The sequence below is a fragment of the Syngnathus scovelli genome, chromosome 17, assembly GCF_024217435.2.
Source record: "Syngnathus scovelli strain Florida chromosome 17, RoL_Ssco_1.2, whole genome shotgun sequence".
Lineage (NCBI taxonomy): Eukaryota > Metazoa > Chordata > Actinopteri > Syngnathiformes > Syngnathidae > Syngnathus > Syngnathus scovelli.
Window position 1 is genome coordinate 10,390,579 of NC_090863.1, and position 13,473 is coordinate 10,404,051.

A 13,473-nucleotide genomic window follows, 5' to 3' on the forward strand; every position below is an offset into this window, starting at 1 on the left:
TGAAAATAAATTTACACGTTGACATAACAAGGAAAACAATATGTGTTAAGGACTAACAGCATTAAGTTTTAGAACGTCTGAGTCTTCGCCCAAGTGAAGAACACCAAAGACTGACCAGCTGTCAGTAAGAGGTCCGCTCACTTATTTGAACGGAAATAATCTCAGCACTTGTCAGCAGTTGTTGACCTTCTTTTTATCTCTTAACCTTTGAAGGGACTGTGATTGTTGGTGCTTAGGACTGTCTGTCCAGTTCCTGTTATAGTACACATCTATGATGCAGGTTGGTGAGATAAATTGTCGGAGTTTTACTTCTTTGCATTTTTTTTTTTTTCATCCAATTTCTGTAATCCTTTGGAGTATCCCATCTGATTTTGTGCTGGTCGATATTCACGGACATTCATATTCACTCGGTGACAGAGGGGGAACAAAAAACAACACTTCAGTTCCATTTTTTTAACTTCACAGCCCCTCTGATTGATTCTCATAAATTTGCTTTTTAATGTTTCCAAATGCTGCTATGTAATAGAACAGCCAAGCCATTTTAGTTAAAAACAATGTAACCTGTCTCTAAACACAGTCAAGTACATAAAAATCAAATTAACCAAGACCAAGAAAAAAAAAATCGAGACAAAATAAATGAGGGGAGTTTGCTGAAAGATGCTCTCATAGTTTTTTTCTCAAGAGGCTGGCATCTAATCTGGAGTACAAAAATGTAAGGAGGAATGCCGTCTACCTGTCACTCAGTGTATTTATGTGAAACAGGCTGGGTGTGTGTGTGTGGCCAACATGTGCTGTTGTTATCCTTGATGCAAGCAAAGCCTCTGTGGCTGTTCTCCTCAATCAGTGCAAGGTTTTAAGAAGGCATTTCACACTGTTATCTTTGTCCTCAAAGACACAAAGCCACGTCAACAGGGCTGTTCGGGACCAGCTTTTTAATGGTCGATGGCTACTCTATTGTGACCTTGGCATTACAGTGGAGTCTGTCATACTGGCACAGCCCACTGTTATTTGTCATCATTACAGCCTTTCAGTGAATCTCAGCCATGTCTCCGACTGAAGATTTTAGTCTGTGTTGCCTCACACTCGTCGCCTGGATAATCTCACAAACCAACGTTCTTTATTTAGAACTCCCCCACTTACCATCTCATGCTGTTTATACTGCAACAGTGGCCCTCCTATGATAACTCATCACATTACATTACAGACACCACTTAAGCCCCCTGAGTAACTGAGACCCCTTCATAGCATAACGTTTTTTGGAGTTCTACTGAGCTACTTTCTGTGGTTTATGTTTGTATGAAAGGATGCAGATATACAAAAAAATAAGGGATTATGCAAATAATTTTAGTCCAATTATTCCCAGATGAAAACAATTTAATACTGCTACATTCATAATAAGTCTTGAGGATGCTGGTCTTCTACCCAACATCCATTGTTCCCCCAGCCAACAATTGCGTGTTGGGACGATGACAAAAGAATTCCTCCTCGTGTCTATTTATGGATCGAGTCGTGTTTCCCTGGCTGCTTAAGGATACCTATGATTAATCACCAGCCTACAATGAGCTCCTAATATGGCCTCGTCAGGAGACCCCAACACTGATAAGACTCTGACCCGCTGATTTCTATATTGCTCTCTGCCATTCAATAACCCCGCCCTTCATTTACCCTCAAACTGACCAACCCAACTCGGACACAATAGCATTCTTGGGCCTAACAAGCATCCTCCATATATGGCGGAGGGGCTTCCTTTATAAAGGGAACTGATTGTGGAACCCACAGTAGGTCACCATTCTATCACAAGGTAAGGCTTCACCGTTTGACTGTCATATTTATTATAAGTCACTCTAAGTCGCTCTATTTTTCCATCCAGGGCCGTAGCACCTCAGTCTTCTCTATAAGGATTAAAAAAGTAAGTATTAATCTAAATCCAACATTTCTTCTAACCAGAAATTACAATGCTTAACTCTATTTTTGCTTTCCGTTTGTATTAAGCAAGCTTAAAAATGGGTGACGCCGCCATGAGAGAGTTTGGGGCAGCGGCCCCCTACCTGAGGAAATCAGACAAGGAGCGTCTGGAGGCTCAGACTCGTGTATTTGACATGAAGAAAGAATGTTTTGTTCCTGACCCTGAGGAGGAGTTCGTGAAGGCTTCCATCACTAGCCGCGAGGGGGACAAAGTCACCGCTCAAACTGCAAAGGGGAAGGTCAGTCATACTGGCAGGACCCAAAATCTCAGAGGTGAAGAAAGCTACCTATTTAGTGAGACACTAAACAAGAAAAGACAGGAGGCAGATGATCGTCCCATTCCAAGCTGCACATAAATAATATTAATCTATGTCTGTCAAATCATCTTTTATAGTATATGTACTATATACGGATTACCACTGTCCAACTAATTGCCTCCAAAGAAGGAGTGGCTTGCCTTAATGACGGGCAAACACTAAGTTGCAAATCAATGTCTGCAAGCTGTTGTTACGACAAAATACAAAAAGAACACTGATGGCCTTGTAATGATGGTTTAGTTGATTATAGTATTGAAAATCATTGAATTTTCTTTGTCTTCAGACTGTGACTGTGAAGGATGTTGACGTGCACCCTCAGAATCCGCCAAAGTTTGATAAAATTGAAGACATGGCCATGTTCACTTTTCTTCACGAGCCCGCTGTGCTGTTTAACCTCAAAGAGCGTTACGCAGCATGGATGATCTATGTGAGTTAAGAGCTTTGAAAACTATGTGAACGATGTCAGCTTCAAGTGCCAGTGATAGCAGAGCATCCCCTGACTTTTTTTTCTGTCTTTGCCAGACCTACTCTGGGCTGTTTTGTGTCACTGTCAACCCTTACAAGTGGCTGCCAGTCTACAACCAAGAGGTGGTTGTTGCCTACAGAGGGAAGAAGAGGAGTGAAGCTCCTCCTCACATCTTCTCCATCTCTGACAACGCTTACCAGTACATGTTAACTGGTAATTAAAGATTTTTATAGACTCATATCAATATGATGGATACAATTTATGGAGATTGTTTACGTAGTTTTGAAATCCCTCTTGTTTGTCCTTTCCAGACAGAGAAAATCAGTCTATTCTCATCACGTAAGTTGGATTTTAGTTCTTGGTTGGTTTTTGTAAGGTTTTATTAGCAGAATGAGGCCTGAATTTAATCTATAATGCCATCATTTAAGACATTGTTGATTAAATGTCAGTGTAATTTCACATGCTTTTTCCACAGTGGAGAATCTGGTGCGGGGAAGACTGTCAACACCAAGAGAGTCATCCAGTATTTTGCCAGCATTGCAGCTGGCAGTGGGAAGAAAGACACAGGCTCTGAGAAAAAGGTGTCTATCCTAATTTTGCAAAATTGTAAATCTATAATTTTTTCTTGAGTATTGCATTCCATAAGGTTACTGTGTTTTCAGGGTACCTTAGAGGATCAAATCATTCAAGCTAACCCTGCTTTAGAGGCCTTTGGAAATGCCAAGACCATTAGAAATGACAACTCTTCCAGATTTGTAAGTTTCACTTATACAAAAAGTAATAAAAAAAAATATTTGTCCTCTAAGTGTTGTACTTAAACACCATTTTTTTTTTTTTTTAACCAGGGTAAATTCATTCGAATTCACTTTGCTGCCAGTGGAAAGCTTGCATCGGCTGATATTGAGACATGTTGGTAACACTTATACATATAATCGATTATAGCAACAGCTAGTATGTATATGTATGTATGTACGTACCGTATTTGCACTATAAGGCGCACCTAAAAACCTCAAATTGTCTCAAAAGCCGAGAGTGCGCCTTATAATCCGGTGCGCCTTATATATGGACAAAATTTTAAAATGGGCCATTCATTGAAGGTGCGCCTTAAAATCCAGTGTGCCTTATAATGCGGAAAATACGGTATGTATGTATGTATGTATGCATGTATTTATTTATTGTCATACCTATGTTTTCAATATGCGTCTATAGATCTGTTGGAGAAGTCCCGTGTCACCTTTCAGCTTAAGGCTGAAAGAGACTACCACATCTTCTATCAGATTCTCTCACAGAAAAAACCTGAGCTTTTGGGTAAATAAAAACAGCTGACTAAGGCTTGTTTTGCTGTACATGATTCAAAAAGTAAAAATTTTTTCCCACTCTTGTAGAAATGATGCTTATCACCAACAACCCCTACGACTATGCATTCATCTCCCAAGGAGAAACAACTGTTGCCTCCATCAATGATGCTGATGAGCTTGTGGCCACTGATGTGAGAAAATCAAACATACTGCTTGTTACATTTTCCAGTATTACTATTTTAGGTAGTGCAGAGAAAAAAAAAATCATATCAAGACAGGTAATCAAAATAATTTGGATATTAATCTCAGGATGCCTTTGATGTGCTGGGCTTCACCCAAGAGGAGAAGAATGGCATTTACAAACTTACGGGTGCCATCATGCACTATGGTAACATGAAATTCAAGAACAAGCAGCGTGAGGAGCAAGCGGAGGCTGATGGCACAGAAGGTAAAATGGACTGTCTGGATTTCAAAAACAGATTAATTAAGATTAAAAAAAAAATAGATTCAGATTTTTCATACTCAATTTCTTCAGATGCTGACAAAGTTGCTTACCTGATGGGCTTAAACTCTGCTGACCTCATCAAAGGTCTCTGTCATCCAAGAGTTAAAGTAGGAAATGAGTGGGTCACCAAGGGGCAAAGTGATAAGCAGGTAAATATTAAAAAAGTGGTGGAAATGTTTTGTAGCACAGAATTATCATTGATTACGATCACACACCATAAGTGGACTCATTACTTTTTTTTTTTTTTTCTACTAGGTCTACTATGCTGTTGGTGCACTGGCCAAGTCAGTGTATGAGAAGATGTTTCTGTGGATGGTGATCCGTATTAATCAATCTCTGGACACCAAGCAACCTCGCCAGTACTTCATTGGCGTTCTGGATATTGCTGGATTTGAGATCTTTGATGTGAGCTTTGTCTTATATTGTTTTGTACAAAGATGCCATTTGGTTACATTTTTATTCGCTTTCTATTTCAGTTCAACACATTCGAGCAGCTTTGCATCAACTTTACCAATGAAAAACTGCAACAGTTTTTCAACCATCACATGTTCGTGCTGGAGCAAGAAGAATACAAAAAAGAAGGCATTGAATGGACTTTCATAGATTTTGGAATGGACTTGCAGGCCTGTATTGACCTGATTGAAAAGGTGAGAGACACTTTTCTGAGAGGCTATAATTGATCAGACATAACTTGAAATCTAAAATGTAATGTTCTCCTCAGCCCATGGGTATCATGTCCATCCTTGAAGAGGAGTGCATGTTCCCCAAAGCCAGCGATGCAACCTTTAAAGCTAAGCTCTACGACAACCACCTAGGGAAATCCGGCAACTTCCAGAAACCCAGAATAGTCAAAGGGAAACCCGAGGCCCACTTTGCTCTGATGCACTATGCTGGCACTGTTGATTACAATATCAACAACTGGCTGGTGAAGAACAAGGATCCTCTAAATGAGACTGTTGTTGGACTTTTCCAGAAATCGAATCTCAAATTATTGGCCTTACTCTTTGCGAATTATGCTGGATCAGATTCAGCCGCAGGTAAAAAATGAACTCAATCCACCTATTCTTGCTTGTGTCGCTAAAAAGGATATTTAAAGTTGGCCCTCATTAACTAACAGATGGTGGAAAAGCCAAAGGAAGCAAGAAGAAGGGTTCATCTTTTCAGACCGTGTCGGCCTTGCATAGGGTCAGTATACGTACAAGAAACTTGATTTTCAATGAAAAATTGATCACAGTTATCACCCAGGTTAGTTGCAAACATTGTGTCACTACCTTCACAGGAGAATCTGAACAAGCTGATGACCAACCTGAGGTCTACTCACCCCCACTTTGTACGCTGTATCATCCCCAATGAGACCAAGACTCCTGGAGCCATGGAGAACCCTCTGGTGATGCACCAGCTGCGTTGTAACGGTGTGCTGGAAGGCATCCGAATCTGCAGGAAGGGCTTCCCCAACAGGATCCTCTATGGAGATTTCAAACAGAGGTAGCACCAGATAACTTTTATCCCCGCCAACATTGGAAATTCACAGGGATTATCATTTGTAAATATTTGATCCATGTGTTTTTAAGATATCGGATCTTGAATCCTGCTGCTATCCCTGAGGGTCAATTTATAGACAGTAAGAAGGGTGCAGAAAAACTTCTTGGGTCTTTGGATATTGACCACAATCAATACAAGTTTGGACACACAAAGGCAAGTTATAAAGGAGTTCCAAAGTATTTTTGGAATATTCAATCTGTGCACATAATCCAAATGCGTCAAAATAATGTAACTGTTCAACGTAGCATTTATCTAATATTTGAGTTAAAGCATTAAAAATACAAAATGTGATTGTAGAATTATTGTTTTGTTTTAGCATAATAAAAATGAACATTCTGATTCTTTCCTAACATTTGTAATAAAAGTTAGTTAATACGGGACCATTAAACCTAACAACTCATACAAATATATTTCCAAAAATTAAGAAGTATTATTTCATTTCCAAGTGGATCCAAAGAGATAGTAGATAGTAACATTGAATTACATTTTTCAAAAGGTGTTCTTCAAGGCTGGTCTCCTTGGGCAACTCGAGGAGATGAGGGATGATCGTTTATCTCTCATCATTACCGGAATCCAGTCTAGGTCAAGAGGTCTCCTGGCCAGAATGGAATACCAAAAGATTGTTGAGAGGAGGTTAGGGCTACAGAATGCATTTTTTAAACAATGACAGATTGTTTTAATATTTGTGCAAATGTTTGTTGTGTTTGAACAAAAAGTTAAAACAATGGATGATCTTTGACAGGGATGCATTATTGGTAATCCAGTGGAACATTCGTGCCTTTATGGGGGTCAAGAATTGGCCTTGGATGAAACTATTCTTCAAGATCAAACCTCTTTTGAGATCGGCTGAGGCAGAAAAAGAAATGGCCAACATGAAGGAAGAATTCCTGAAATTGAAAGAAGCTTATGCAAAGTCAGAATCTCGCAGGAAGGAACTGGAGGAAAAAATGGTCTCTCTTCTCCAAGAAAAAAATGACCTGCAGCTCCAAGTCCAGGCTGTAAGTTTAATATCGTCATTCACCTTTTAAGAAATAATCAGTTATATAAAAATATATGACATTGTGTTTCTAAATTAGGAGCAAGATAATCTTGCCGATGCTGAAGAAAGATGTGAAGGGTTGATCAAAAACAAAATCCAGACGGAGGCAAAGGCCAAAGAGTTGTCTGAAAGACTGGAGGATGAGGAGGAGATGAACGCTGAATTAACAGCAAAGAAGAGGAAGTTAGAAGATGAGTGTTCCGAGCTGAAGAAAGACATTGATGACTTGGAGTTAACTCTGGCTAAAGTGGAGAAAGAGAAGCACGCCACTGAGAACAAGGTATGAAAACCGCTTGATTATGTCCGACAAGAAAGATTAGAAATAGAAATGACAATAACTTAATGATGAATTATCACGATGATTTCCAGGTGAAAAACCTGGTGGAAGAAATGGCAGCTTTGGATGAAGTCATTGCCAAGTTGACCAAAGAGAAGAAAGCCTTGCAAGAAGCTCATCAGCAAACATTGGATGACCTTCAGAGTGAGGAAGACAAAGTCAACACTCTGACCAAGGCCAAGTCAAAACTTGAACAGCAAGTTGATGATGTATGTGCTTGAGTATGATTTATTTGAAAGGCATGTTACTGCTACCTTGTAGCTAAAAGTTTTTGGATGCATTTTTTAATAGCTTGAAGGAAGCCTTGAACAAGAGAGGAAGATTCGAATGGATCTTGAGAGAGCAAAGAGGAAACTGGAGGGAGACTTAAAGTTGACCCAGGAAAGCCTCATGGATCTGGAGAATGACAAGCAGCAACTGGAAGAGCATCTCAAAAAGTAAATACCATTACAATTATTATTTCAAGGAATATATAGCCAAGGTACAAATGAAACTTTAGTTTCCTATACTATTTAATGAGAAATATTTCATTGCAGGAAGGACTTTGAAGTCAACCAGCTCACTAATAGAATAGAGGATGAGCAGGCAGTTGGCATTCAGCTTCAAAAGAAACTGAAAGAGCTTCAGGTAACAAATGGTTTAGGTAATGGTTTGAAATTTGAAGTTTTCTAAAACTACTAAACGATGATGTCTGATCAGGCCCGCATTGAGGAGCTGGAAGAAGAGCTTGAGGCAGAGCGAGCTGCTCGAGCCAAGGTGGAGAAGCAGAGAGCAGACTTGGCCAGAGAGCTGGAGGAGATCAGTGAGAGACTAGAGGAGGCTGGTGGAGCAACATCTGCCCAGATTGAGATGAACAAGAAGAGGGAGGCTGAGTTCCAGAAACTTCGTCGAGACCTGGAAGAGGCCACACTGCAGCATGAAGCCACTGCGGCCACTCTGAGAAAGAAACAAGCTGACAGCGTGGCCGACTTGGGGGAGCAGATTGACAACCTGCAGAGAGTCAAGCAGAAATTGGAGAAAGAGAAGAGCGAACTCAGACTGGAATTGGATGATGTCGTCTCCAATATGGAACACATTGTCAAAACAAAAGTTAGCTGAACATTTTTCTTAAGTTTCTATTGAATCAAGTTTAAGGTGATACAGTACTGAATAAAAATTGCAATTGCAGATAACTCTTGAGAAGACATGCAGAACGGTAGAAGATCAGATGAATGAATACAAGACCAAATTTGAAGAAGCCCAACGTTGCATCAATGACTTCAACATGCAGAAAGCAAAGCTTCAAACTGAAAATGGTATGTCATTGTGTTCTTTTGGTTTTAATTTAAAACTGTTCTTCACCACTATGTTCAGACATTAATGAAACATGTGGCCATAATGCTAGGCGAGTTCTCCAGACAACTTGAGGAGAAAGAGTCTCTGGTATCTCAACTCACCAGAGGAAAAATGTCCTACACACAACAAATTGAAGACCTCAAACGACAATTGGAAGAGGAAACCAAAGTAAGATGAAGATTTGTAGTTTCATAAATGTTTTCCATATATTTATAAAATATTTTTCTGACAGGCCAAGAACGCTTTAGCCCATGCTGTGCAATCTTCTCGCCATGACTGTGACCTGCTCAGAGAGCAGTATGAGGAAGAACAAGAGGCCAAAGCTGAATTGCAGCGTGGTATGTCCAAGAGCAATGCTGAGGTGGCTCAGTGGAGGACCAAGTATGAAACTGATGCCATCCAGAGGACTGAAGAACTGGAGGAGGCTAAGTAAGCGTTTGATCCACCTTGACTAAAACGTGACTCTCATCATTTCACCATGACTTCACTGTGTCTAGCAGATCAGCTTTTTGTTTGTGTTATGTTCCAGCTAAAATGTAAGACGAACAAAAAGTTTATTTGTTGGATAAATGAGCAGCCATTAATCAAATAGTTTTGAAGGAACAATTTTAACAATGGAAGCAGTAACTTTTATAATGTTTAAATGATTTCTAAAGGAAGAAGCTGGCTCAGCGTCTGCAGGATGCAGAGGAAGCTGTAGAAGCAGTGAATGCCAAATGTTCCTCTCTGGAGAAAACAAAACACAGACTGCAGAATGAGATTGAAGACCTCATGGTGGATGTGGAGAGATCAAATGCTGCTGCTGCTGCTCTGGACAAGAAGCAAAGGAACTTCGACAAGGTGAAGTGTTCATACGGAGGCAACATTAGTAATTGCAGACCACAAAATTGAATAAGTCTGTCTTCATGGCAGTTCGATAAATTAAAATCGAGAGTTAACGAACTCAGAGACCCATGAATTGATGGATATAATTTGATGAGGAAGGGAAATAACCATAAAGTAATCAATCATCATTTTAATTAACCATACAGTTCATTAACAGTAAATGAAAACATGAACTCTGAACTTGAAGTCTGGATAGTTTTACACAGAAAAAAGGACCTGGGATTCAGGAGAAACTTGAACACCACAAATACAGTATTTTAAAATACGAGAATGAAGCAGTATGTTCATTAAAATGTCTCCTCAATGTGGCTTTTTTCTTTCCTGGTAGGTCTTGTCTGAATGGAAACAAAAGTATGAGGAATCTCAATGTGAATTGGAGGGCTCCCAGAAGGAAGCCAGAGCTCTCAGCACTGAGCTCTTCAAGCTGAAGAACTCCTATGAAGAGTCTCTGGATCATCTGGAGACCATGAAAAGAGAAAACAAAAACTTACAGGGTATGCTCTACTTGGGTTTTGTTTACAGGAGATATTTATCCCTAATGGTGCTTGATGTTCTACAGAGGAGATTTCTGATCTCACTGAGCAACTCGGTGAGAGTGGAAAGAATATTCATGAGCTAGAGAAAATAAGAAAGCAATTGGACCAGGAGAAGAGTGAGATCCAGTCCGCTCTTGAGGAGGCAGAGGTTAGGAAATTTTACCCGAGAACAACACATTACCGTATTAATGTCAATCGTGAATTACTTCGGTGGATTCTTGTGTCTGCCAGGCTTCCTTGGAGCATGAGGAGGGTAAGATTCTAAGAGCCCAGCTTGAGTTCAGTCAGATCAAAGCTGAAATTGAACGGAAACTAGCTGAGAAAGATGAGGAGATGGAGCAGTGCAAGAGGAACATGCAGAGGACTATCGAAACTCTGCAGAGTTCTCTAGAAGCGGAGTGCCGAAGCAGAAACGAGGCCCTTCGTTTGAAGAAGAAGATGGAGGGAGACCTGAATGAGATGGAGATTCAGTTAAGTCAAGCCAACAGGCAGGCAGCTGAGGCTCAGAAGCAACTCAAATCTGTTCATTCACATCTGAAGGTAATCATGGCGCAACACATTTTCACAAAATATTCGACAGACTACTAATTATGACTGATGTTGTCCCATGAAGGATTGCCAACTTCAGCTGGATGAGTCTGTCCGTGCCAACGATGATCTCAAAGAGAACATTGCTATTGTGGAGAGACGTAATAATCTCATTCAAGCTGAGCTGGAAGAACTGAGGGCTGCTCTCGAGCAAACGGAGAGAAGTCGCAAACTTGCTGAGCAAGAGTTGCTGGATGTTAGTGAAAGGGTGCAGCTGCTGCACTCACAGGTGAGAGACTTTTATGGTTTCCGCAAAATGGTTAACAGATGGCTTTCTGCAACAGCACTTATTTACTTTCCAAACAATTCTACAGAACACCGGTCTGATTAACCAGAAGAAGAAACTTGAAAATGATGCATCGCAGCTTCAGAATGAAGTAGAAGAAGCAGTTCAGGAATGCAGGAACGCTGAGGAGAAGGCCAAGAAGGCCATCACCGATGCGGCCATGATGGCAGAAGAGCTGAAGAAAGAGCAGGACACCAGTGCTCACCTGGAGCGTATGAAGAAGAACATGGAGCAAACCATCAAAGACTTGCAACATCGTTTGGACGAAGCTGAACAAATTGCAATGAAGGGGGGGAGGAAGCAGGTGCAGAAGCTCGAGGCCAGGGTAAGAATTCCTCGAACCACGAGAGTTCAGCCAAAAGTGATCACAAAGAGGCGATTAATCCTAACGTACCAAGTTCCCTGTTATAGTGCTAAAAATACATTTTTGCTTTCAGGTGAAGGAGCTTGAGAACGAGGTGGAGTCTGAGCAAAAGAAGAGCAGCGAAGCAATCAAGGGAATGCGCAAGTATGAGAGGCGCATCAAGGAACTCACCTATCAGGTGGGATTTCTCTTTTTTTTCCAGGTGGCAGAAATATTATGAATTCAAATAGCATGTAAGCCTCTTTGTACAGTCAGTTTCTTAAATACTGAAATATATTCCATCATCGATATCCATCATGATGCCTCACACATCTTTCAATGTTAATTTTCATACAAAGTTAAAATGAAAGAAATTGAGAGAACTTGAGTGTCTTACCTAGTTCTCATAATTCCAGACAGAGGAAGATCGCAAGAATGTTGTGCGCCTCCAGGATCTGGTTGATAAACTCCAACTGAAGGTCAAAGCATACAAAAGATCTGCTGAGGAGGCTGTAAGTTGTTTTCAAAATGTTGGCCAACAATTAAATGACATCATACTGAATCAACAACACATATTGTAAATAATTTTGTGTTGTATGCTTTTCTGCATGGATTCCTGTAGGAAGAACAAGCCAATACTCATTTGAGCAAGTTCCGTAAACTGCAGCACGAGCTTGATGAAGCTGAAGAGAGAGCAGACATTGCTGAATCTCAGGTCAACAAGTTGCGTGCTAAAAGCCGTGATGTTGGCGCCAAGGTAAAGGATGCTTCTATGTTGCTAGGCAAAAAGTAATGGATGTCTGTCTTCATAAAATTGCAACTCATATTTCTCGATGGTCTTTAATGTAATCAGACAACTGAGGAGTTTATTTATTGAATCAGATATTTCGGAGGAAACTAAAAGTATGTTTTAGTCTAAACCATCCTGGTTTTACTTACCGTATTTTCCGCACTATAAGGCGCACCGGATTATAAGGCGCACCTTCAATGAACGGCCCATTTTAAAACTTTGTCCATATAGAAATCCATATATTTGGACACGCCTGCTGTAGTGGCTCAATATTGGTCCATGTATAAGGCGCACCAGATTATAAGGCGCACTGTCGGCTTTTGGGAAAATTGGAGGTTTTTAAGTGCGCCATAATGCGGAAAATACGGTACATTCTATTTTTGGCATTCCAGATTTCCAAGGGTTGAGGGTACGCTAGCTTTCTATCCATTCTAAAAACCCAAACGTTAGGTTACCTGAAGACACTATAAATAGGAGTGCGAACGGTTTGTAATGCCCTGTGATTGGCTGGCAAACAATCTGGGCCTCTCGCTCAAAGTTAGATGGGAAAGGTTGCAGCTCACCCATGACCCGAATGAGGACAAACGTTAAAATGGATGGAAGGGTTTTCTTGGGCCGCTGTCAACCACGGGCCCCATGGACATAATTTTTCTCCTCCTTATGTCACCCCTGTTCTTAAGAGAATTCTTTATTTTACAGGGCTTTGAAACATTCTTTATTATTGAGTGTTGTTATCTGTCACTAAATTGTCTTACTTTGTCTATTCTTCATTACAGAAAGGACTAGATGAGGAGTGAAACCCACAGACAACCATGCAAGAATTTTGGGTTCATCTGTAGTTAACAGTCTCTAAAATATCTGTAGAATAAAGCAAATGTGCCATAAAATGTATGTTCATTGCTTTTTTTTAAATCTTTTTTTATTTTAAGGCAAAGCAACAAGCACCTGGAGGCATAAAGTATAAGTCAGAAAGACCTTTTCATTCAATATCATGAATCAAGAATTGTGCTCACAACTTTGACTAGTACGAGAAGAGACAATCTAATGATGTTGGACAGGTGCAGAGCAACTTATACTGAAGGACTGTTATTGAGACACTTTCATGCATTATTTTTTTTAGCTCTAATTTAGCCGCAAGGGGTCAAATTATTCGAAATAGATCTGCACACTCAATCTATTTGTTGTTTTTATACAGTCTTAAATATTATTCCCTCTAAGACTGCTGTATTTTGAATGTTTCT

At 40.2% G+C, this 13,473-nt stretch overlaps 1 protein-coding gene across 1 annotated transcript; it reads left to right on the plus strand.

Annotated features, from left to right (window-relative positions):
- Positions 1-1,681: 1,681 nt before the first annotated feature.
- Positions 1,682-13,118, plus strand: LOC125985053 (myosin-7). The gene is made up of 39 exons (XM_049747503.2): positions 1,682-1,801; positions 1,871-1,909; positions 1,993-2,204; positions 2,566-2,709; positions 2,805-2,961; positions 3,060-3,087; positions 3,224-3,329; positions 3,411-3,503; positions 3,594-3,657; positions 3,958-4,056; positions 4,134-4,237; positions 4,356-4,494; positions 4,582-4,700; positions 4,807-4,956; positions 5,028-5,198; positions 5,273-5,588; positions 5,669-5,736; positions 5,831-6,036; positions 6,123-6,246; positions 6,590-6,726; positions 6,836-7,091; positions 7,170-7,412; positions 7,502-7,678; positions 7,761-7,906; positions 8,006-8,096; positions 8,169-8,558; positions 8,638-8,764; positions 8,854-8,972; positions 9,037-9,233; positions 9,461-9,644; positions 10,018-10,183; positions 10,249-10,373; positions 10,457-10,765; positions 10,839-11,042; positions 11,128-11,424; positions 11,537-11,641; positions 11,859-11,954; positions 12,065-12,199; positions 13,009-13,118. Exons 3-39 carry the CDS (start codon positions 2,004-2,006, stop codon positions 13,027-13,029), a joined length of 5,814 nt encoding a protein of 1,937 aa, XP_049603460.1. The 5' UTR covers positions 1,682-1,801; positions 1,871-1,909; positions 1,993-2,003; the 3' UTR covers positions 13,030-13,118.
- The last annotated feature ends 355 nt before the right edge of the window (positions 13,119-13,473 follow it).